General features: G+C 34.9%; 1 protein-coding gene across 1 annotated transcript; it reads left to right on the top strand.

Annotated features, from left to right (window-relative positions):
* On the top strand, positions 1-14,821 carry LOC120629741 (glutamate receptor 4-like). The gene is made up of 16 exons (XM_039898755.1): positions 1-152; positions 1,319-1,456; positions 2,390-2,493; positions 3,860-4,022; positions 4,550-4,764; positions 6,220-6,363; positions 6,773-6,946; positions 7,475-7,669; positions 8,240-8,473; positions 9,141-9,364; positions 9,436-9,573; positions 9,984-10,182; positions 10,707-10,938; positions 12,412-12,527; positions 13,389-13,541; positions 14,622-14,821. The coding sequence occupies exons 1-16, from the start codon at positions 59-61 to the stop codon at positions 14,817-14,819; spliced, it is 2,721 nt and encodes a 906-aa protein (XP_039754689.1). The 5' UTR covers positions 1-58; the 3' UTR covers positions 14,820-14,821.
* The last annotated feature ends 12,600 nt before the right edge of the window (positions 14,822-27,421 follow it).

The following is a 27,421-nucleotide window of genomic DNA, read 5'->3' as shown; positions in this document are numbered from 1 at the left end:
CGCATGCCGTCTAAACAATATCAACATTTGTGATTAGGATATCTCGTAATACGTGAATATGATTAATATAACGCCCTTGGGAAAGTACCTCTTACTTTTTATATTATGTTATAGCAATGCTGAAGCAGCGCATAGCACGCGATATCCCATAGGTATGTATGTTTACTGTAAATATTAAGGAGTGCGAAGCTTGTTTCGCTTCGATATTGCCATGAGGGTTTGAGTGACTTACGAAATCAAGCTAACGCTTTTAATATCGTTACTCTCTAACAAAATGTTCCTCAATATAATTATTTGAATATTTTCTAATGCGTCCAACCATTGCTGAGTGTAAATTACCAATGGAAACTGTAAATTACCAAACCTCATAATTATATTCTCAATCCGTCTTAGTATCATAAATGCGAAAGTATGTTTGTTTGTTTGTCCTTGCTTTACTAAGCAACGGATCCAATTGGTTTTTGGTATAAAAATAGAAACCGATTTGTTAAAAAAATGTAATAAACGCCGACGAAGAATGTAAGCGACAGCTAGTTTTATATTCATTTTTGTTGAGGTACGGACAATAATGTACACCTCAATCCAAGATCTCTCAATTCAAGACCAATGTGCGTTTTGAATAGCTTAGCTTTAGTTTTAAGTTAACGAATATATTTATCATCCTTAGTGTATGGATTTAACTGTATTTACGCATCAAAAGTTCATTCTATGTTTGAATTAACTACATATTACTAAAAACTAGTTGTGAGCTTTATTTATGCCTCCAACATTAAAGGCTTGCGCAATGAGATTCCACTCAGCAATTTGGTGACGAGATCTATCATAACTTGATTGGTTTATTCCAGTACCTACTATATTCGATTTTTCCACTAAGGAAAAGTATTCTCAAATCATTAATTTATAATTATGACCTATCATATTGGTAGGGTTTTTAATCGTTCGATAATCTTCTTGAAGGATTAGATTCCCTACAACTATTATTACTACAACAAATATTAACGTTTTTCAGTTTAACTATTGACGATTGAATCACACATGATGGTATGTGATTATGCAGCCTAAGGTGAAGCGCGCTTGCGTAGAAGATGCTTATTCACTCGTGATTTGAAGGTATTCTTAGTGTAGGTACCTACTGGGGAAAATGGAAGCTGAAAGGGCATTCCAGATCCTTGCGGTGCGAATCAGAAACGAAGCTGCCTCGCGGTGCGATAGTAAAAGGAGAGCGGGGAATCAGATACACAGTTCTTGAGCACTCTCCGAAATATATACGCTCTTAAAGATTTACCAAAAAAAACATCATTCATTACTTTTTTTCTAGGAGGACTGTTTAACGCAAAAACATTACCGACTACAGAACTGGCTTTCGAAAATATTGTGAAACTAGGCGGGAGTAAAGCATATCATGGAAGACCTATTCGTTCGCAAGTTGATGACAGTTATTCCACTGCTTTAGAAAGTAAGTTTTTTTTTATTAAATTTTTTTATTCTAATATTTGACAGACTAATTTGATGGCTCATCTGATTGTAATTGGAAAACCATTGCCTTTAACATCAGCTACACTACGCTGGTCATGGAAGGAACACGTCTTAAAAATTGACGCCCTGTATCCATAAACCTGAGGCTTAGGTGTTAAGCCTAATGTGCCTGTAATTACACCGGCAACTCTTCAGACCGGACCGCAGCAGTGCTGCTTGGCAGCGACACAAGCATGGTCCTAGTACTTTCCAGAACGAGCTGTACCATTCATCATCATAGTTCAATCATATTTAAAGGTCATATAGAGCAATCGTACGGTACGGTACGGTAAGTACGGGGCAGGCAAGGGCTGACTGTCTGACTGACTGTCCTCAACACTTTGGGACACAGTCGCCACACTGTCTAGACTATGTTGACATTGACCAAGAGATCAAAGGCTCAGAGCTATTTTTTTTTTCTTCATACTATTATTACTAATATTATATTCTATTTGAGAAAGCATCGATATAACTGCTGTCTGATCACGAGGTGATGGGTCCTTTTTTATTATATTTCGGGCTTCCTCTTCTTCTTCTTCTTTCTCTGGGCTGGTCGGCCAGAACCTTCCGTTGTACGTAGTGCCACTGGTACAGCTCCACGCTGGGTCACTCCAGCCAGCCGATCTCACTCAAGAAGCTTAGCAGGCCGCCCAGGTCGCCAAGTAATATTTCGGGTTTATTTCTATAGATCGGGCCGACAATTCATAAAGCCAAAAATTAAAAAGTACCCACTTTGTAGGACGCATTCTTTGCATGCCCTGCAAAGTGTTGCCCTGTTTATAGGCGAAGGCTTTCCATCTACAATCAGGCGGGCCTTCTGCTTGGCCTGTCTATTGTTATAACTGTATATTTAAAACAATTCTTTATTTTTCAGTGTGTGACAATACATCAGATAATAAAGGTATAGTTGCGCTGATAGATGCAAGGCCCACAGATGACATGTGCGACTTTACTTGCATGATATGTAACAGTCTTAATGTAAGTGTTTACTACTAGCTGTTGCCAGCAACTTCGTTTTTTTATTCTTATAGGACCTATTTATTAAGCCCTTAATAAAAAGTATCCAGTGTCTGTCTCCAGGATGCCAACTTTAGCTTTGAAGCCATGATTAAAAGAAAGATAAAACACCTTTGCATTCCAATATTCTATATCCCACTTCTGAATGCAAGCTTTTTAATATATTATGTGCCAATATTCATCAAAAACGGAGCTATGGTTGAGCTGTTGCTGTTGTTTATTACAAATCCTATTTTACTCTTTAAAAAGTCCATGTCACTCTCTAACTCTCTTCCAAGTTCATTGGTTGTTTTGGGGCGTGAAGAAACGACAAACAAGCAAAAAAACGTACATTCTCATTTATAATATTAGAAAAACAGAACGGATTTTTTGTTGCATATACTGTGTCTTATGTCACTTTTAACTTGAGTGCCTTCACATCAAAATCTATATGTACTAATCTATGAAATTTTCTCTTGGGTATTTAAAAACACATACCTAGTCTCGTAGCAATTTAAAAAATTTAATTTTCAGTTCTATAACTTAAGACCCATTACTTATTTGGTGGTATACTTAGTTGTCAGAAAAAAAAATACTAAACTTATTACGTAGAAAATGGTGATAGTATTAAAACGTTTCATGAATATGACGGCAATCCTCTACATGACCACTTATAGTTTTCTTACAAAGATTCAGATCAAGTTTGGCTATAGCAAATAAAGATGGTTCTACGACGCTAAACTACGTGGTTACGTGGTAATAATCATTAAGAGTTGCACATTGCTACCTAACCCTAAAACGTTAAATATGTTAGAGCAGCCTGATAGGTCTAAGCCATAGAAATCTTAATAACAATTATTATGTAAACCAAAACGTCTAAGCTCATATAAGGGGGGGGGGGGGGGGGGTCAAGATTTTTCGTGGCTAATTATTTTTTCTTAAAAATCACGGTCACAACTGGATGGTCACGACGGGAACACGATCCACGTAACTGTGTCGAAATATATATAATAACAAATTGCAAAATATTATTGTGGTACCTACGTACCCGTTTGAATATTAAAAATAAATGCTAAGAATTGATTCATTCTTTAGGTAGATAATATTAAATATAAAAATAGAATTATACACCTGTTTGAAAAATTTCTTGATGCACATTGCATTGTTCTTAAATTAGTCATGTCGTAATAAACTACAGAGGATATGCGTGTAAAAGGTGTGGATAGTGAGATAGCGGCTAATAAAAGTGATTGGAAGGAGAATACATGTAGTGCCGACCCCACTTACGCAAGCAGAAATACAATAGTGGCATAAATATGGCTCAATTTTAGGATCAGATTGTTTTCAGATTTCATATCTAACATTAGGATGGGAGCCCCAAGAAACATTGGAACAGGATTTATTCACGTTCGCATTTCATCCTGCACCGGATATGATATCAAAAGCTTATGCGACGCTTATTAAAAAACTCCAGTGGGATAAATTCACAATTCTTTATGAGGATGATAGCAGTAAGTATAATTTTCACGGTTTAAGATTTTACTGTAACGACTGTTGCACATGAAGAATTATAAAAAGTACACGTATTAGCTTTTATAATTGTTTCGGTTTGCATACAGTTGAGTTACTTACTTGGACGTGTTTCTTGCATGCCCTGCAAAGTGTAGGCAGCTGTGTTTATAGGCGATGGTTTTCCACTTACCATCACGTGAGCAATTTGCTTTCTTCGTCAAATATTACAAAAATAAAGTTAAAACCTCTTATCCTCAGTCAGTCAGTATACAGTCGCTATAAGACTGATGTTAAAGGCATATACTAATTTCGGCATCGACGGTAGGAGAGCTGTAGCTTAATTGGATAAAGCGCTCAGGCCGCCATCGCCAGAGAGTCGCAGGTTCAAATCCGAAAGTCGCAGTTCCGGAAATTTTTATATGCATTTTCAATTTACATAACTCTTATACTCAGTCTAAAATGAAAGTAGGAATTGAAGCAGAATTTAGCTAATAAGTACATCCATTCATAATTGTGTTTATTCAAGGTTTTATACGTCTCCAAGAAATAATAAATACCTGGCCATACAATAGTGATCCAATACTATACAGAAAATTAAACCCCGAAGGAAACAATCTTGAGACGTTCAAATATATATTCAAAGTTGCACATATGAGTTACCACGTGTTGGACTGTGATAAAAAAAATATTTTAAGCTATATGAGGGAGATAGTACAGGTGGAAAACTCTACCCAGTACCAGGTAAGTCTGATTTTCACATGGGTTTTTTTTGCAACTTCTTGGTTTTACGACGCGTGGGTTTTTGACGCTGTGAATGAATGAATGAATGAATAAATACACTTTTATTGTACAACACAGAGAAAATTTACAGAGATAAAAATACAACAGCACAATAAGGTAGAACGTACAATTTGGCGGCCTTAGCGCTAAATAGCGATCTCTTCCAGGCAACCAAAGGCATACAAGAAAATGCTATACGAAATTAATAAGTCGTACAACAAACATTAGTGAAATATTAGGATTTAAACTAAATTAACATAAAATAAACATATAACATTGTACATATTAAACATAACATATTAAAGATATAAACATAGAAATACTCTACTATAAATACATAATTAAAAAAAATAAAAAAATACGCTGTGTTTAGGTTTAGGGTGCCGTGGGTATTGTCATCTCAAACCAACATAAAGTCTTTTGGTCGGAGAAGGTCAGAGAGTGTTGTGGCTCGTTACGTTCGTTTAATTTGAGTAGAGCGAGAGAGAGATTTATTGCACGCCTCATAAGCGAAGCGCTGAGGTTGTGCTCTACTCTCGACATTTCAAAAAAAGCAGTTTTCTCGAAACTGAAATTGTTTTTTTGTTATTTATATTGCACTTCCAGGTTAATTTGAGTACACTAATATCAAGTCAAATAATTTGTCAGGCACATAATACATTTCAATAACAATTTTTTTGTTTAACATAGTAAATAATAACATTAAACATAATCTTTTCTGGACGTCCGTGTATGGACGGGTGTATGTGGCATCAAAATTGGTCGAAAAAATGATCGTATCGGAATTTTTTTTTTTTAATTATCTAAAGTAACACACGACATAATTTCTTAGTTAATATGAGCGTTCAATTCACTGTCGTTAAATTTCCATGTAATTATTCTAGCTAATTTTAATTGTAACTTTCAATGTGCAATCATTATGACATTCCCGTGTCTTGTTTACAAAAAATGAATAATAATTAATATGAAAAAAAAAAATTGTAATGAGCATTGAAAGTTTCAGTTAAAAAAAATCAATTTTATTGTGAAAAAAATGAGATTATGAGACGTGCACTTTTGGATTTTCCAAATTTTTTTTCTCCTACACTTAGAGGAAATATATAATTCTTTTGGAGCATTTTTAATATTTATAAGGTAATTTGAGCTATGTAGTAATGTATGAAACTGCAAGCATAGCTTCTTCATAGGTAAATAAAAATAATTTATGGACTAGGAAAGATATTTACAAAAATAGAATGCCTCTTTGTAAGGTAAGACTAAGGTGTTGAGTTCATTAAACTATTTTATTTGGTTTTTCACATAGTATTCGTTTATTAAAAAGGAAGACAAATAAAAACAACCGTGTTATTGGTGCTTCTTAACCGCGCAAACGCTGTTTTGTTGTATTATTTGGCAAACATACACATTTATTAGCAGAGTTTCATCCTAACGGCTCTCGATGCATACACTGTGAAACTTGACGAGATCGACGAACTTCTAGCAAATGTTTCAACGATGCATCTAACCACGTCTAATGATGTGAACTGGAAGGATTTGGATATGAACAGTGATAGTATACGGGTATGTACAACGGTTTTTTGTATAATATCTGAATTCACATGGGCATCACATGGGCACATCGCTATGATGATATGTTTTTTCGTGAGAATGTGCAATAAACATCAGCTTGCCAAAATTCCACTGCTGGGCGCAAGCCTTTTCTCATTTAGGAGAGATATTTATGAAGCGTTTGTATACCACACTGAAATATAAGTTGGCGGGCTTAAAAGTTGTTGCTGGGGTGGATACCGCCAATTTCCTAACTCCGGGCTGGGTCTTAAGAAAATGCAAACGTATGATTTTATCTATTAATATTAGATAAAATCATTCGATACATAAACATCGTCATTCATTTTTAAACATTACGTTTGATTTTCTACATAAATGTGAAATAAATATACTACTTTAATTGTTTGTTACTATAATTTAGTTAGAGACAGCTCTAGCAGCAGATGCTCTGAATCACCTCGAAAAAGCTTTGAGAAGTATGGGAATAGCCGAGGATATAGATAATCCACCACCATTGTGCTTTAGAGATGCTAAAATCGATTACAAGGAAGCTGCGTGGCCGAAAGGAGATGACTTGCGCAAAGCTCTGTTAGAGGTAGCTAAAGACAACAATAAGTTAACTTAGTAGTAAAGTCTACAGCCATGCTTATTAATTCCGCTAAGCAGTATTGTTGCAATGCTATGTTTCGGTCTGAAGGTTGGCGGTGTTATATCAGGCATATTTGGCTTAATACAACTAGGCCTGTAATACAGGTTTTTACCTAAATCAGGGACAGTAGATTTTAAATTACACACCAATATAATTTGTGAGGTTCGCATTTGTTTGTATAAATATTATAATAATTACTTTACATTATAAAAACTCTATGTACCTACATTTTTGTGAATAAACTTTTTTTTTTTTTTATAATAAATATTCCTCAAGTTGATGGACACAGGGCGGCATTTTGACTTGTTCCTCGCCTGAAAACTGTTGCTCTGTCTATAGGTCTTGGTTCATGACTTAGCATCAGGCAGACCATCTGCGTGGTTTTTTTTTTTCAATTTGTTTATAAAAGAAAGTTCCATATTTGATTATGACTATTTTATATCACGGAGTTATAACTTAAATGTTATATTTCAGACTAAAACAAAGGGTTTTACTGGGAACATTGAGTTCAATGAATTTGGCAAGAGAATAAACTTCAAACTTCATTACTCAAAGTTAAGTAATGTAAGTGAATTTATACATGTTGGCCATTGGGATTCAAAGACAGATATTATAACAGACGAGAAAGAAGTTAAGGAGCGATCTTCGACTTCCAAATCGGTTATACGGGTAGGTCTATGTCCTTTCCAATAATAATTAATATATTGTTTAAGCTGCATGAAAGCTACTTTATTATAATTTATTTTGGGTCCACAATTTAACCCTTCTCCTACTGGTAAGTAATGATGCTGTCTAAGATCGAAACGGGCTAACCTATAAGGAGTCTGGCAGTTATGTAAAACCCAAACATTTAATTGGTTTTTACGCAACATCCTACTGGAACACTAAAATCTCTTGGCGCTACGTCTTTGTCGGTAGAGTGTCAACTAGCCATGGTTGAAGCTTTCCACGAGATCGGTAATTAAAAAATCACAAATAGCTTCAGCCAGGGATCGAATCCGGGACTCCCACTCAAAACCACAGGGCTTACAGATGCGCCAAGGAGGTCGTCTAATTTAACTATATAACACTGTGAATAAATAAGTGAATATTCGTGAAAATATTTGGATATCAGAAAGTTTACCTTTATTTACATAGTCAAAAAGATTTTGGCCGAAAGCAAATCCAATAAGAGATGCCTTGAATTATTGAATTCATTTGGATTTCCGTTGTATTTCAACTTCAATTTGTTATATTCAGGTAGTGTCTAAAAAGGGAAAACCGTACTTTGATGTTGTGCAAGACAATGGTAATATAACATTCCGGGGATACGCCGTTGACCTTATGCAGAACATATTTGAACATATGGTGAAAAATAATCTTATAAATAAGGAATTAAAATACGAATTTTATAGAGAAAGTGAAGACAAATACGGTAATCCGATAGCTGGAACTAAGAAGTGGGATGGATTAATTGGAGAACTGATTGAGCATGTATGTAATTTTAATACAATTGATTATTACATATTTATTGAATAAACAAAATATTTTATCCTTTAGAAGTTAAATTAGTATTTTCTATAGTGTTTTCCAAATTTCATGTGCATGAAAGATAACCAAATATTGCCTATTCGCTATTAAAACTTAGATATTTGCAAATCTAGCTACTAATCATTATCGTCACATCGACCCATTACGGCTCCCATGGAGTCTCCTCGCACAATGAGAAGGGGTTAAGTTCGTAGTCCATCACGCAGGCTCAGTGTGGATTGGTGGACTCCACATACCTTTGAGAACATTATGTAGAACTCTCAGGCATGCAGGTTTCCGCACGACGCTTTCCTTAACCGTCGAAGCAAGTGATATTTTTAATTACTTAAAACTCACATAACTTAGAAAAGTTATAGGTGCTTGCTGGGATTCGACCTCGGTCCTCCGAAAGTTAAGTCGAGCTTCCTACCCACTGTAATTTCCTACCTTTAACTTACTGGCACTGACTTAAAAAATGTTGTAGAAAACTTTATTTGCTTTTTAATTGTAAAACAAAGTAATTTTTTTTTTCAATTTTTTTTTGTTTTCTTTTATGGATACTAGACTTAGTAGAGGTAACCTATTATTTAACTGTAGATATTAAGGTTAATTAATTTTGAAAATGTTTCAGAAAGCTGAGCTAGCTATCTGCGATATTACAATATCATCGGAGCGCAATGCCGTTGTTGACTTCTCAACACCATTTATGAGTTTAGGGATCAGTTTGGTAACCAAAGAACCCGAGCCCGTTCAACCAGATATGTTTTCATTTATGAATCCTTTGTCTTTGGATGTGTGGTTATATTTAGCGACAACGTATATCATAGTTTCTTTCGTCTTACTTATTTGTGCTCGGTAAGAATTATTATAATTTTATTTCATTATTGCACTATTCAGCGTCTTAATTGGTACCTATGACTTTTCAGTATGAGCCCGGACGATTGGGTGAATCCTCATCCCTGTAATCAGAACCCTGAAAACCTTCAGAATATTTGGAGCTTATATAATTGTATGTGGCTCACTATGGGTGCTATTATGACCCAGGGCTGTGATATATTGCCAAGGTAAATTGTTTTATGCTTCGGATCCATTAAATAGTAAAAAAATACACTAACAATATTTGATAAGTTATTATATATTGTTTACAATTATTTGAAAACATGTGTTTGTGTGTGTGTGTTTATGTTTAAAATGTGCATACCTTGCTTATTACTTTACAATTTTGAGTAGCACCTCTGGTACTTTGTACGTCAACATTTTTAAAACCTTTGGCCACTTCCTGTCTTCTAAGAATTATTTAAAAAAGCCCAGAGTCGAAATCCATCAGAAAATGGTGCTTTTAAAATATATTATGTTTTACATCGATTAAATGATAATATTTTATTTCTTTTATCAATTTCCTCAATTATTTCTACAATTGTTTTTTTTATTTGCTTTGTATGAATTCAATTAAAAATAACAAAATGTTTATCAGAGCGGCAGGCTCTAGGTGGGTGGCAGGCATGTGGTGGTTTTTTGCTCTCATCGTGACTGCATCATACACAGCCAATATGTCCAGTTTCGTCAGTGCCAGCAGGCGAAGCAATGAGATAAAAGACGCAAAGGACCTGGTCGAACAGAGCAGTATCGCGTATGGAACTGTAGATAACGCATCGACTTATAAGTTCTTTGAAGTAAGTGACTGGGATTTCTAAGTTTTTTTTTGCTATTCTTTGGGTACAAGTTCTTTGAAGAATGTAAGTGGGCTTTCTAAGTATTTTTTTCGCTTCTACTCTTTCGCCCCACTGCTTCTGCTGCAAATGATTATTACGGTTTTTACAAACCCCGTTTGTTTTCCTGGGATACAAAGCCTATGTTACTCTCCGTCCTTTCAAGTAACTCTATGCCAAAAATAAAATTGTTTGGTTGCATAGATAGGACGTAAAGAAAATACAATCAAACAGTCAAACACAGTTTTGCATTTCTAACCATTTCTCAACTAAGAATATGATATTCAAAAATATCCTGTTATATGGTAAGAATTGGAAACTATTATGATTTTTTTTTGTATTTTCTGTCTGTTATTTAATATTGCTTGCATTCAGCGAAAAAAACATAACTTATCTGCGTGTCTTACTGTCTTCCTATATATACGAGAGTGATAAAAATAAACTAAATATTAAGCTTACAAGGTAGGCTAATACAATGTTTCTCTTAGAATTCCAACGACACGGTGTTTAAGAAGCTATGGGCCGTAATGAAAACAGCGAAACCCACGGTTTTCACTAGCAGCAATGAAGAAGGTGTCAATCGCGTGCGACAAAGTAAAGGAAAATATGCATTTTTTATGGAGTCTACCCAACTGGAATACGCAATGCATAGACACTGTGACTTGAAAATGGTCGGGTCGAAACTGGATTCGAAGGACTACGGTATAGCGATGCCAAAAAGTAAGATTTCTTGTGATTATTTTGAAGATAACAAAAATTGCTTGAGACTGCGTCATCATCATCATTATCGTCACTTCATTAAACTTTTATTTAAACCCATTATCGGCTCATTACAGGGCACGGTTCTCCCACACTTCTCAGTGTGGTTCCGTGGACTCCACACGCCTTTGAGAACATATTGGACAACTCTCAAGCATCAAGGTTTCCTTACGATGGTTTCCTTCACCATTGAAGCAAGTGATATTTTAATTGCTTAAAACGCACATACCTTAGAAAAGTTTAGGAATTTGAACTTGGCCAGCCGAAAGTGAAGTCGAAGTCCTACCCACTGGGCTATTTATTTTATTTATTTATTTAAACAACTTTATTGCATAATAAAGGAAACACACACAGGAACACTTACATTAACATAAATTATATGCAAAAGGCGGCCTTATCACTAACAGTGATCTCTTCCAGGCTACCTTAACTATTGGAATAAGGCAATGAGAGACGGGAAATCGAAATAATTAAATAAAATAATAAATGTAATAATATAATATAAATAAATATAATATATATATATATTAATAAATATGCATAAATACACACACATATACATATAATATTAACATGTTTATAGTGCCAAATAGTGCCTCCTTACACGACTTTTAAAAATCACAAAGGATTTAGAGCGCCGAATGTCATCAGGGAGTTCATTCCACAGCATTGCCGCTTTAATGCTATGTGCAAAATGTTTTTTTTTCTATTAGACAAAACCATTTGGATTTTTTTGTCTGTTGACTTTAATGCATCAAATAAAAACCAACATAAGGAGTTAGGCAAATTGTACAAACCATCTAGACAAGCCTGTTTAGAAATAAGATCTACTTTTTCATTATCCGTAATGCTACACATAAAAAGAAATATTCTGCGAGCATACCTATTTCGATTCCCAATGAAGGTGTAAAAGATGTTCTAAAATTTTATGCAGGCTATATGTATTATTAGATTACTCGAGGTACTGAATGTTTGTAGGATCCCATATAATAGTCGGATAAGAAAACTGCTGAAATCAATAATTGCTTAAAACTCTTGGAATTAGTTGGAAGTTTCAAAAAGCCAACTTATTTTTCCATTATTTCATAGAATCAATACTGAATATATTATACATTAAACACATACCCCTAATCGGTTTCTACGCGACATCGTACCGGAATGCTAAATCGCTTACCGGCATGACTTTGTCGTTTTGGTGGTAACTAGCCATGGCCGAAGCCTCCCAGCAGACGAAAATTGATATGATGAATGCAAATAAAAGTGTTTCCAGTTGGTAATAGTTTTCGTATAAGCTAAAATGTAGGTACATGTTTTTTTTTTTTTACTCACTTTTTAAGTGATATTCTCTTTTATCTGTTATTAAGTCCGTGGGATCATTATTTAATAAATTAAATAATTTTGATACTGCTAAACTAATTAATATTTTGTTTTTAGATTCTCCCTATAAGAATGCGATCGATACAGCTATCTTAGCTCTTCAAGCATCGGGAACGCTGTTCAAACTAAAAAAGACGTGGTGGGAAGACATGGACATAGATGAAAAATGCGAGGTGCTAAATTATTTTATAAAATAAACTAACGTTGCTCAGAACTTACGATTTTCTCGGTTTCCATAAGTTTTATTGGGTGAAAAGTATTCTTTGTCATTCTCCAGGATACAAGCTTATATCTGTGCCAAATTTTATTGCTGATCGGAACAGTGTTTTAGTCAATGATAGGCCACAAACAAACCAAGAAACAAATAAACAAATATAGGTAGCTAAATATTGCGTCAGGATTTATTTCTTCCATCTCTGGAGATATTTTGGCAAGCTTTCCTTTCAAGTAAAAAAAAACGCAATTAGTTTTGAAGGAGATATGGATTAACATTGCAATTAAAATACGTCGAATTGATAACTTCCTCTTGTTGCAACCGTCTTAATACTTCTCAGCTCAAAGCTACTTAACGGAAGCTTATTAAAATAACATAAAGGATACCACGAACTTTAAAAAGCTTGGGAACGGGTCATTGTCAGATAGAATTCTATGCTTTTTCTGAGACTAGCACGCTTAGAACCATTGTAGTTTTAATGGAATAACTAGCATTCCATTAAGCTGAACAATATAATTCTTATCACAAACACTTCATAAAATTAATGAAAAAATATGTATGAACGTTTGAATAGTCCCTGTATAATATAAGCCTAATAAAAGTTCTCGCTGGAACTCTTATTAGGCTTATATAGAAAGCGGAACACTCTGATATCGTTAGTCTTTCGTGTACTACTCCAGGCCTCCAGTTATCTATGTGCCAAATTGTATATGATCTATAAACAAGTTGCAGCGTTTGAGGCTATAATAGGTACAAAGAAACAAAAAAGTCACACACTTTTACATTTCGTATGGATTTTAATTAGTTTTTTGTTCAAAAGAAAACAGAAAATGAAGAGGACGACAGCGGGTCACTACAAATGAAGAATACAAGTGGAATATTCATAGTGCTTGGCTTTGGCGGGCTGCTAGGGTTTTTAGTGGCCATTGTAGACTTCCTCTTACACACTTACAAGATTTGTGTAAAAGAAAAGGTCAGTGTGTTGAAACTTAATATTAAGAATGTGCATTTATAATATTTACAAACATAAACCTAAATCGTATGTACCGAAATAAAACTATATTAGGGCTATCGAGTCTACCGGGGATTATAAATATGATTTGGCCGGAGAATGAGTTTGGCTATTCAAACAAACAATGTGGGCAGCATCTTGTACGAGTATACTATACGTAGATGCAGTATCTCTCATCCGTAACGAAATCGTGGGGAAGTCCGATCAGACTTGATACTCGACTTAGGATGATGTTAGGAATTATGGGATGGGACTGAGATTAGTCCAAACGCTATCAGAGGCCTAGAGTCCCGGTGCTAAGTAATTCGTGACCCTTGAAGAGTTTCTACGCATTCCCAGTCGTTGTTCGGTCTTCCGGATCGTAATGGACATGTTACGGGTGCCTTCTGCGTTTCGTTCAGCTGTAAGTGTAATTGGAGTGTTGCAGTGACCGATGACTTTCTCAAAGTAGTGTCTCAAGTAGTTTTTCGAAAGCCTTTTAAAATTTTGTGGATTCGCTGATGAAGATATCTTCTCCGACGGCTAACGAAGGCATTCGGCTCCCCTTTTGTCTGTCACAAGATAGGAGAATGAATATTAAATTAAAAATTGATAATGTTGGAAAAGAGCAACTACTCGTACTGAGCCTTCTGAACCGGTGGTGGAATCACTATAAGCAGACAGATTTGACGTTTTAAAAGTATTTTGTGTGTTGAGTGAGTTTTACTAGTAGAACTTTTTGTACAGAGCTCGTCCGGGAAAGTACTACTGCCATGCTTAATACTGCCTCAAAACATAATTTGTGCAATGCTGCGTTCCGGTCTGAAAGGCGTGGCTGCCAGTTTTATTAGAGGCACATGAAGCTTAATAGCAACGCCTCATGTTGATGGATACAGGTCGGCAAATTGCAGGAAGTGTTTCTGGTATGCCCTGCGAAGTGCATTAGGGTAATTAGGTACCATTAGGTAGGCCATCCATCTGCTTGGACCGTCAATTAATACTATAAAAAAACAAACTATGCCTAACTTATAATAAATGAACTTTGAATTGTGTACATTGCAGGTAAGATTTAAAGAGGCACTTATAAGCGAATGGCGAGCTTCGTTGGACCCCCGCGCACTGCATCGATTGGCCGCGCCACCTCGTTCAGCCGCGCCATCCACTGCAACTCCATCTCCGCAGCGAGAGAGATCGCAGTCTCGAGCCGTTTCTGTTCTGCGAGCAGCTACTTCCTTTATCAATTTTGATGAAATTTACTAACAAAGCACAAGTTTAATAAATAAAAAATTTACATTCGTTAATTTTCTTTTTATTGCACATTGACAAAATATAATTATCATAATAACAAAAAAACTTATCTCTAAACTAATTGCTGTATCGGTCGTGCTCGCGTGGAATGGTGCCAGGAAATCTGGCTGCATTTCCACGCTGAACCACCAGGCCCATACTTTGCGCAAAAAATTACGCATCCCCCTCGTCGTGCCACCAGTGTTGGTAGCACAACCAACGAGTGTTCCACCGGTGGTAGAAGGAATTGGCATTCGTCGTCTAATCCTGATTCTGGATGAAGCTCTACTTCATTTTCCTTTAGATATGAGCTAGCCCTTCTGTCTTAATTAAAATTGATAGTATTATTTTCGCTATTAATATGCTAAGTTTTCATCATCATCATCATCACATTAACCGATAGACGTCCACTGCTAGACATAGGTCTTTTGTAGGGAGTTCCAAGTTCCACGGTTCTGAGCCGCTTGGATCCAGCGGCTACCTGCGATGCGCTTAATGTCGTCTGTCCACCTCGTTGGGGGCCGACCAACGCTGCGCTTACCAGTTCGGGCCTGCCATTCCAGCACCTTGGGACCCCAACGTCCATCGTTTCTCCGAACTATGTGCCCGGCCCATTGCCAATTCAGCTTCGCGACTCGTTGAGCTATGTCGGTAACTCTGGTTCTTCTACGAATCTCCACATTTCTGATTTGATCGCGTAGAGATACTCCGAGCATAACTCTCTCCATCGCCCGCTGAGTGACTCTGAGCCTTCTTATGAGGCCCATAGCTTTACCAAACTATTATTAAACCCATAACAAAGATGATAGGTATTTCATTCTTGAATATATTTGACTTAATGATTGTCCGTAGTACATGATTAGGTAAGTATAATTTTCTCAACAGATAAAGATGGCAAATAGTATGGCAATAAAAGATCCGAGTATCTCTATCTCAATAAGATTTTCGTAGAGAAAAGTTTGAGTTATGTTTTATTATTGCAACTTAATAGCATATAAAAAAAAATCCTGAAGAAATAAAGTGTATCTAGGAAAACAACGACTATTGAGTTTGAACTTTAAATCAATTGCACGCCTCATAAGCGAAGTGTTGAGGTGGGTATTATGATAATGGACGTCCGTGTGACTGTATGTGCGGTTTCCGTATCTTGTGGTGGAGTTGATTTTTTTTATGGGCTTCAGTATTTTGAGGAATAGAAGCCTATTACTTTTCACGGTATAATTAGATGTAGTTTAATTATTATTTACAAATAATCTCAATTTTATTGTAATGAATGAGATTATGAGGCGCGTACACTTTTGGATTTTCCAACTATTATTTCTTTACTGACAAAGCAATGGCTGCCACACTTCACGACCTTGGTGGTCCGGGAGTGATACTGCGGATTAGAGTTAGTAACTTGTATAATGTAGGTAGGTATATACATATATATTACATTAATAGGGAAGTTATTCTTGTTGAAGTTTTTATATTTAATAAGATCAGTCTGTGCCAGTGGCGTTCAAAGGAACTAAAGGACTCTTAGGTTCCAAAAGAACTTTATAGAAACATTAATCTGGTAATTTGGAAAATCCCCAAAAATTCCATTACTTATTTCAGCCACGAGTCGCGAGCTATGCCTATAATGAGGTTTTGTGAGGTTTCTTATCAAATGCGATTAAACGAGCTTTAACATTAAATACCACGAGTCAGTTCGTTTTTCTTTTCATTTGTGGCGTGGCGGTTTAAAATTACTGGTTATCGATTAAAAAAATATCGAGACAGAATTGTCAACCAGGTACGCATAAGTTTAATAATTAAAGCTTAATTTCTCCTGGGATGAATAATCCCCCGCTTGGATGAAAGTCTTCCAATTAGTAGCAATCTGTAAGTAATTAATGCTCAGCTTCATATTTATTATTCACTGTTATAAATATAAATTATGGTTGGTACAAGCGAGATTAGATTGACATCCCGTGCAACTTATAGAAAATTTCTATGTGATATTCTACCATATAAACATACAAACGGTTTCGAATATTTTAGCTTGGATCGACAAAAAACAATACTTTAGCACTTGTATTCCTTCTGTGATAACAAGATTTGTCTCACTTTGTCTTTAACCTCTGCTTGTTCATAAATACACTATATTCAACCTTATTCAGGCTCGGAAACCGGAAAAATTTCCAACCAGTTTTGGTCATTAATTGTAATATTGGAACCATTTCGGTTAAGGTTTCGGTTTTTTTTAACTGGTTAAACAGAGAAACCGGATCTTTTTTAATTTAATTTTCATACAGGACAGGTAAAAATAAAAACTGTCAGTAGGTTTGAAATATTAATATTTATGACACTGTCTTAAGCAATTAATCGATAAAAGCAAGTGTGTATTTATTGGTAAATCGTTACACGCAGCAACATGCTTATGCATATGCATGCATTAATGTCTCACTTTGTCTTTAACCTCTGCTTGTTCATAAATACACTATATTCAACCTTATTCAGGCTCGGAAACCGGAAAAAATTTCCAACCAGTTTTGGTCATTAATTGTAATATTGGAACCATTTCGGTTAAGGTTTCGGTTTTTTTTAACTGGTTAAACAGAGAAACCGGATCTTTTTTAATTTAATTTTCATACAGGACAGGTAAAAAAAAAACTGCCAGTAGGTTTGAAATATTAATATTTATGACACTGTCTTAAGCAATTAATTGATGCAATAAAGCAAATGTGTATTTATTGGTAAATCGTTTCACGCAGCAACCTGCTTATGTATATGCATGCATTAATGCATTAGTTAGAAGTTTAAAACAATCACATCACAGGAAAGTTTATTGTGCTTCTTTAAATGTATTATTGCCATAATATTAAAAAAAACATGCTACGTTAGTTCAAAGCAAATTAATGAACGTCAAAATACCCACTTTGCCTTGAAAGTGGTTAAATATCAATTGGACTGAAAAATGTATTGAAAGCGGTTTTGGTGGTACCTGCGCTTATTACGGCAAAATTAGATCAATTCAAAGCTGGTTTTTTAATCATGTGAACTTTGATCGTAGATCTTGGTTCCCTAGCCGTATAGTATTTCCATATAGCTAAGAAATTGGATTGTCATATCTAACTATAGGTAGGTACACATGAAAAAGAGCTTTGAATAACAAAAAACGATTTTGACCATCGCCTGTAAAATGTTGTTAACGTAAGGGAGTCGTAAAATCTCCGAAAGACCTCTATCTGTGTGCTGTAAGTGTGTGATTCCCATAAAGTAAAATCAGCTTTCATAAAACTAAAAATAGCTTTGAGGCTATTTTATCATCCGCCTGCTCCAAAAGGCTCAGTAGCGTTTTTCGGATATATGTACCCCCTACTTCTTAGACAACAAGGACTAAAAGGTTTTATAGATTTTGTTGATTTTATTACACATATAAACATTGCGAAATCGCTATTACTATTTCATACAGATTATTTATCGTCGTAAACGTAAACTTATTTAAATTATCTGTAGATTGCAACCTTTACGATTGTGTATAAACTATGAGACTTCTAATTAATGTTTGTGATTATAGATTACAGGACAATAAGTGCTTGTAGCAATACTTTACGGTTCCATTCGTCTTTAACATCAACTATTTGTTTAAAGATCGGCATTTATCATAATCAAATTAACATTATTGGTCTATTATATATGCGCTTTAAGAATTTTATTATACCGTATTCCATTAAAAAATTTCAACTTCATTTGTTGTTCGAGCGCACAAAGGCGGAGCTGTCTCAGCGTTCCATTTTGCAATGCTATTAAAACGCTATCAGATAACTCCATTATCTCGACGCTCAGGTCTATACGTACCTACCTGTTCATATAAAGCGTGATTTTTTGAGCGATCAATGGATCTTAAACTTTTAGAGATAGTGAAAGTTGGTACGCGAAAATGATGGAGAAAATCTGCATTATAAGCATTTCATAAAACTTCATACAGTATGGGAAAAAAACCTGTATGCCTTAATAAAATTTTAAATGATTTTGTTGCTTTAAATTACGAAGATGTAAAAGCTGTTTTGCAAAAATACGGTACTGAAAATTAAAATAACTGATCTAGAACTAAAAGGATAACGAAGTAGAACTAATTAATCTTTTATTTTTTTGTAACTACTGTACGTTTTGAGGAAAACCTACTAACATTAATTTCCGAGTTGAGCATAAGACTATTTGAAGAATTTCAAAAAATCTCATGCTCATTTTAATAAAATTAATATTCATTTTATTTATTGGTTCCTTAGAAAAAAGTGTTATAAACAAAACTTGAAGACCTAAATACTATTCGGTTTGCGTTCCTTTATCACTTACATTTTGGAAAAAATCCGCAAATCAGAGAAAGCTGAGGCTTCTGCGAGCTTTGTTTTGGCAACGAAAACTTGAAAACAATTCTACGACGCACCGCTGCAATGCTCCGTGTGGACAGGCCTTAAGTGGATACATCGCATATATCGCATTAAAGTAGACCATACCGAATGCCTAAAGTTGTGATCGCGAAAGAATTATGTGCTCGCGTATGCTTAAGCGTAATAACAAGAAAATACTTATATGCTTGCAAACACAAGTTTGTAAAACGAACGTTGTCGGTCTATAAGACGATGGTGTAGCTGGGACAATAATGTGATGAATAGGTATTTGAAAAACGCGTTGCGTTGTGCCTGTTTTCACCCTCAGCGTGCGATAAATTAAAAAAAATACGAGATTATCGCTTCGTATTCTAATGTATGCTAATCTGAAGCGATTGAATTTTTTTTTGGCATGAACATTGTAAGAAATATTCGTGTTATTTTATTTTCAATTTGTCTTTGATTTTAATGTGTATGCGGTAAAAAAGGTGTACTTACCGATCATTTTAGAGGATCAAATTAAAGTAATTTGCTTTTAAGAAAAAGAAATGATAGCGACAGAAGACTTTGATTAAAAAAAAAAATATATTGCCCTTGAGTCATGATGCTCGGAGGATGTATGGATAATTCCGCATATACTTTCTTCTTAATTAAAACTTACAAAGAGTAGATAATAGTGGATTCCATCTGTTGAATAGACATGATGCGAAAACGTTGCGACGGTCTAAAATCTATTATGGTTTTATTGTTCCACTTTCCTGGTCATGAAGATTTCATCAAGCTCGAACAGGTGAGCTAAATGTGCCAAGCTAATGTAAACTTTGGCACAAATCCAGGCCGTGCGGGATGCTAGACAAACCTACTTTTACCTAAGATTTTGAAATGTAGGTAATATTTTTGTTGTTTTGAATAGTATTTAATAAGCTATAATGTATAAAATATAGTATAAATAAATTAGCTAAAGCAATATTAATATCACTACGCATAATTTAAAACACAATTTCAAGCCTTCAAAATGTTTTGGAAGAAAAAAAATTTACATACTAAATAAAATAAGAATAATGAAAATCGGTCAATAATTGGCGACGTAATCACACAACAAATGCACAAAAAGGGAACAGTTGTCGGTTGTTTTACAGCCTAATTATTAGCATCGAAACATTATGACTTCTAATAAAATGAATGTCAATGAATACATTATATTAGGTTTTAAATCGTGATGATTAGATAGAAATGACTATATTTGTGACTAGCGGACCCTCGCGACTTCTTCCGCGTATGAGTCAATCGAGAAGCTACAATAATCAACAATCAACTAATATTTTACGTGGTATACTGAGTTAGTAAGTTAGCATTACTTTAGTTCATACTTACACACATCCACCCATACATCCTTTATCTCAAATTTTCGCATTTATAATATTAGTAGGATGGTACGCATGCATTCTATTGTTGTCCCATATACAGCGACTGGCTGTTATTTGTGAAGAGTTAAATACTATGAATAATATTGAATAGCCAATCACCAGAATCATTTATTAGTAAGGCCGTTATGTAAGTTTTGTATTAAACTGAATTAGCACGAATTATATGCTTTAGGTTACCTAAGTATTGGCCTATTTATACCTATGTTGAATTTATAATCTATGATTTTGTATTAGTAACTAATTTTCTATCATTTATTATTTTTCTTTTTTTTTTTAATTATTAACAATGCTTAAGAATAAATTAAAAAACACTATTAAAAATTTATAAAAAAAAAAAAAACTTCCACCCTCCGCTTGCGGGGCTTTTGAATGCCCAAGCAACCGGTGGTCAGGGCTCCAGAGTGAGAAACCTCCTCACAATACGCGCCGTTTCAAGGACTACTGCCTTCTGTATCCGACCCTTGATCCAAGATCACAACCAAGCGAAAGCTTCTTGAGATGTTGGTCGAAGCTTTTCGCGAGAAGACCATTGACTGAAACGACTATCGGAACAACAACGGTCGACTCAACATTCCACATGGCGGTAATCTCGTAACTAATTTTATTGTTGTGTGATAGATATCCAGATCAAGCGACTTCAGTCAAGTCGTGAGATTGAATTTTCCCTAATCTCCGACAATATTTATTAGATCTTCATTATTAGACAAAAATTAAAATCGGTTCAAATTTAACGGAGCTATGAAGTAAAATTGATAAAAAATTTCATCCCATTTCCCGGAGGATACTTATTGTTTATCGAGATAAAAAGTATCCTATATGTTGACCGGGGATATCAGCTACCACTGAGCCAAATTTTATTTAAATTCACGTGTTGCCCGGAGAGATACATAGTCAGACAAAAATTATATAAAAATCTGATTTGGACTTAGTATCGATTATAAAGTATCCCCCGGTTAAAATTTTCAAAATACATATATTAAATGAACAGAAATCTTCCAGTTACAGTTTTATTATAAGTATAGATTACAACAACGACAAGTTTGTGCTATATAAAGAGATATATAAAAGCCTTATAGATATCAATGAATTACTTTTGAAATGTTGCTTTGTGTTCTAGCTTTCATTACGACTGTAGCTTTCTTTCAAATATGATCTACTTTGCAAATGCTGAACGAAAAAACTTATATTTCAATCTTCATCATTCATTGAAAATGTCTTCAAGAGGTTTTATTTATTAGTGATTATGTAAAGGTTGATTTTCAGTAAGATGCAGTGGATCTACGATATTAAAACATATGTATGATTATTACTAAAGCAAAGCTCGAGTCTACTACTACGATTTCCTTCTTCTTAAGTGTTTTCCGGCCGTGTACGTGGCGACTCATTTCCGACTAATGCAGCATTTCCTGTAACATCTAAATTATGGAAATATTGAGAAATCGGTAAGTAAACTTATCTAGTTATTATATTTTTATTACTAGGTATGGTAACAAAGCAACAACTTCGCTTACTATTTGTATTTGTACCAAAGTAAAACAATACGCTTCTTCTGAGAGGTCTGCTTGCCGGTGGGGTGGCCTGAAATGGTGACTGAAAATTCCTTGTTGGCACGACCTGAGAATCGAACCCACGCACTCGAATGGAAATCTACAAAAAAGATCGTCAAAGAAGATATCATACATGTGTGAAACTAAATTAAAGAAATCTTTTACTAGCAAAATCATGCTCTATTTTTGCATCTTTCCTATTTTTACTAAAACTATTGTCTGATGTTTTATTGTTTGAACCCCTTGTCTTGAAAATTTCACAAAGGCTGAACAGGTGAACCGAATGCGTCAAAGCCATGTTGTTTGTATTCGGCAGAAATCTAGGTCATCCCTGATTCTAGAGTTACGATCTTAATATGATACCTTGTTACAAACAACATTCAATTAAAACTTACTTCATTTACATTTTTTCTAAATTGATAATATTACAATAAAACCTACAAGTTACTTAAAATATAAAAAAAATGCTCTAGTGGCATTGTGCGATTAATGTGGGCTTCATTTCTTCGCTAAACAGTCACGCTGTCACCATTCAATTGTATTACGCATACAAATAAATCATACTTTCTGATTGTTCTGTTAGTTGTTAGGTATAGACCTATTAGTAGCGGTGAAAGCCCTACCCACTGGTAAAGCTCGACTTCTCTTTTGGGGGCCGAGTTCGAATCCCAGCAAGCACCTATAACTATTCCAAGCTATTTGCGTTTTAAGTAATTAAAATATCACTTGTTTCAACGGAAGGAAAACAGCATTAGGAAACCTGCATGCCTGAGAGTTCTCCATCATGTTCTCAAAAGTGTGTGGAGTCCACCGATCCGCCCTGGGCCAGTGTGTTGGACTACGGCCCTTTCTCATTGTGACAGGAGTGTGTGGAAGGATATGATGATGACGTTGATGATGATAATGATACCTAGCAGTAGGTATGGTAGTAATTTATCAAAACGGATTTGATATTTTTTGGAAAAGGTGATAAATCAAGTATCTGATAATAATAAAGTTGGTCGTTACATGGCGCCCGGCATACACACATCACTCAACAAGTTGTAAAATCTAAGGTTTTAGAACATAGACCCACTACGCAGCTTCAATGCGGATTGGTGGGTGTAAACGCTTACTATATATTATATGTTATATACACTTACTATGCTTCCCGAAGCAAGGGGGATGGACATAGCCAATTTCCTAAATCCGTGCTGGTTATAAGAATTATAAACAGGAAAACCAATAACAATTCTTGAACTAATAGAAGAACCCAGAACCCCGTGTTAAATCTACGAAACACAAGACTAAAAAAACCGTCATCAATCATATATGTAGAGTTGAAAGAGTTATTTTTGCATTATAGTGCAGATTCTGAGGCATTAATATCTCACTAGCATTTCAAACTTATAAACAATCGTATAACCGACGCATACAATTTTAACCGTAAGTATTCATTTCAAAATATTTACAGAAGCGTTAAATAAATATGTAGAGAGCATGTTTTATGTTTATCATACACTTCTGTCTCACATATTAATTTAACATTTTAATTATAGCTCTGGAACGCTCGTGTTAAAATATAATCGCTAGTTCAAAAGGACTTACTTGTACATTTATTACGAAACAGACAATGTTTATACATTTTATAATGGAACCAGTGGCGTGCATAGCGGGTATGCACAGGGTATGCAGATAGTATAAAATTAAATAAAATCTCCATTATGAGTTATAAAAACTTTAAGGTAGGATTTTTATTACTCTTACAATGCCTATCTTTAAGTTTTTTATAGCTTGTACTGGAGATTTTCTTCATTTTATATCCTCTGCATACCCTCTATGGATGCCACTGAATGGGACACATGATTTTTGTTCTCAACCACGTTATTAAAGGAATTATATTACGGTTACTTTTTCATCTGCTTATCTTTCAGTTTTCTTTTAGAAACTTGACTTCTTCACATGCAAGTGATGAACTTCATCATCAACGCTTTACCGGTCCAATACAGGACACGGGTCTTCTCTCAGAATGAGAAGGGTGTATTGTAGGCCGTAGTCCATCATGCTGGCCAAGTGCGGATTGGAAACGTTATGAAAACTCTCAGGTTTCCGATACCGTTAAAGCAAGTTATATTTTAATTGTTCAAATTATATTAAACGCCCATAACTCCGGAAAGTTAAAGGTGCGTGCCGTGGATCAAACTCGGTCCCTCCGAAATTGTAGCCGAAGCCTTACCCACTAGGCTATCGCCGCTTTAGTGACTCAAACACCTGAATCAGTAGGTAAAAAGGCATTGTACATGGCTACACAATTTGATGATTTCATTTGATTTCAATGGGATTTTTTTTGAAAGTCAATGCTCACTTTACATAGGTGTAAGATCTAGGTGCCAGACCCTTGCTTTTAGAAAGTTGTCTATTAAAAGTTAAAACCAATGTCAATGTGTTAATGGGGTTCACAGTGTTACGTGAGTACGTTTGTAATACTTAAAAATAAAACTAATTAAAACATCTAAGTCTTTCAATTCGAATCGCAACAGGTTATGGGCCCAGGCACATAGCCTTGTACGGTTTCGTCTTGATAATTGCGAATTGCAAAAAGGCAACTTGGAAGTGACGCGACTGTGTCAGGATCCGGGAAATGGTCTCAGATCCTAACTTGGCGAATATAAAGAATTATCAAAATCAGTCCACAAATTAAGGAAAAATCGGTAAAATAATAATTAAGTTTTGCGTCTTAACTGTACGCAATAAATTAAAGTATGTTTGTACATAAGACAATGCATAAAAGGATAAAGGAAATTCTAGGAAATCATAGGCCCCCCTTTAGCATAAGTAATATCTTATAGGAAATCTTTGTTGATAGAACTTACAATCAGAGAGTGGCACTGGGTACCAAGAACGTACTAATATACATACCTACATACACTGCTGTGTAAATATTATATTACCAAATATAAATACATATTAATATATAATACTTATTATATAGAAAACTACATGACAAACTATAAACATTGAAGTATTTTATTTGTAGTCGTCTAAAAAATAAAGTATTTAAAGTATTTCATTTTATAAGATTTTAAATATTTTTATTTTCGCATGTAAAGAATATCTGCGCGAAACGTTATTCTTTATCATGCAAAAAGAAACAATACACAAAGACTTTTGCTTTCATGAATAATGTACAAAAAGGGCTTGCTCGTAATGCATATTTTTCCTTCGACATTTGTTTCCCATATTCTTCATTTTATAAATTTACAAAGACAGCAAAGTCTTTTGAGATTGTACAGATCGTTTCAGCTTACATGTGTTGCGAAGGAACGTAATAGGGTCTGGAATAAATAACTATAAGGGTGGAATGTTTTTTGCGATATAGGTATGTGTATATAATATACTAGCTGTTGCCCGCGACTTCGTCTGCGTTTGATTTTGTTTTTAAAGTATTCAGTATCGCTTAGCCTTAAGTGAGTATTGTAGTATATATATACATATATATATAACATGTGACAAATAATTTGCAATAAAATAAAATTGCGACTATAATTAAAGATCTAAGATATCCTATCTCTTAAGTTGGACCAGACTGCTCACGGTGAGCCAATTTTATTTAAAATCGGTTAAGTAGTTTAGGAGTCCATCGCGGACAAACATCGTGACAGGAGATTTATATATATTAAGATATTTCAATAAAATATAATTTATCATAATCCGCAGCCTATTGACATCCTACTGCTGGGCACTTCTCTCTTATAAGAGAGTCGTTTTTAGAGCATAGACCCACCACGCTGCTCCAATTCGGGTTGGAGGGCCTTAACGACTGTTACCACAAATAAGTGACGATAACCGACGGCTTTACTTGCTCTCCAAGGCACGTGGGTTGACACCGCCAACTTTGTACCTGCCGGCTGGTACTGAAAAGTTCTTTATAGAAAATACACAATACCTTTTATTATTTTTGGCCCGACGCAGGATTTGAACCCGGGACCTCGTGATCCGTAGTTGAACATGCTAACCACAAGACCTACGAGGACTGTGTTTATAGAATTGTCATATTTTATTATTGAATGAATTAAAGATTATGATAATTTATTTATTCTCGTCATTCTCCTTTTTAATAGGAGACAGTGATAAACTTGACTAATGAAAATTACTAATATGTATTAGTCAAAATCCGCACTTGGCCAGCTTGGTCAGAGAGCAGACCCGCGGCCCAATTATCGTAAAATCATTTTGATCCTTTTTCAATTATTTTAAAACATTCTTTCCATTCTCATTATCAATTCCATCTTCATCATGAGTTTCACAGTTTATAAATGTTACCAATATTTCATGGAACACTGGCACAAATGAGTGATAGTCTATACTCTACACTGTCAGCTGATGCCAACGAGCGCCTGTCACTTTACCCCTACTCCGCGGCCGACCGTCACGCGACATGCAACGCACAGTCGAAAACAAAAAAAAACATGATAAATATTTACAAAAATACTATAAATATTATGAATTACGCAACACTAATTTGTCTAGATGTCAGGGATACGCCAGCAAGTTAAGTTAGTTCATTGTCCAAGGATATAGTGCAAATTAAGTAAATTTAATTCACCGTTTTTAAGAAGAAGATACGAAGTGTTTACTAAGAAAGTTTGAGCAATTTAGAATAGTAGCGAGCTTGAACAGCAGCTGACTCTTGAAGTTTTTAAACTCATCTTAAGTAGAGAAACTTTATCTTAGAGCTAACTAATTCATTGAATACTTACATCATTAAAATTTTATTACCTCTATTCTTGCGGAATAGTTTTAATACCATCTGTCTTTTGCGAGCGGTTATAGTTGTCCGTCGACATCATACATTTACAAACTGAATTTAACTTATTCGGTAAAACAATAAAATATTTTTTGGAAATAATATCAGATGATAATTTCTGCATATCTATTATCTTGGTTGAACTTTATTTAGTCAAGCCACTTTCCAATACGTAAGCAAAAGGGTGGAAACTTTGTTATATAGGTATTTGTATTTTTTTATTTTGACAGCAATAGTTCACGGACCAAGCAGGTGGCCCACTTGATGGTAAGTGGAAAACTATCGCTTATAATTAGGACAACAGTTCGCAGAGCATGCAAAGAAGACGTCTTACATAGAGCTGTCTTGTGCCCATCTACTTCTCCAAACGATTTCTGTCAAACACTATTCTTCAAAAAGAGTATATATTTACTTTTGTTTCTTTATTTATTTAAATAAACTATGTTTTATTTTAAAC

This window comes from Pararge aegeria, chromosome 15 (genome assembly GCF_905163445.1).
Source record: "Pararge aegeria chromosome 15, ilParAegt1.1, whole genome shotgun sequence".
Taxonomy (NCBI): domain Eukaryota; kingdom Metazoa; phylum Arthropoda; class Insecta; order Lepidoptera; family Nymphalidae; genus Pararge; species Pararge aegeria.
This window is presented reverse-complemented; position numbering and strand designations above follow the sequence as displayed.

Bases quoted from the DNA above. Each gene is read 5' to 3' on its own strand.
- LOC120629741 (XM_039898755.1), top strand. From the start codon at position 59: ATGATTAATATAACGCCCTTGGGAAAGTACCTCTTACTTTTTATATTA. The intron at 153-1,318 runs GTATGTATGTTT...CTTTTTTTCTAG, and splicing joins TAGCACGCGATATCCCATAG to GAGGACTGTTTAACGCAAAA. The intron at 10,939-12,411 runs GTAAGATTTCTT...TTTTGTTTTTAG, and splicing joins CGGTATAGCGATGCCAAAAA to ATTCTCCCTATAAGAATGCG.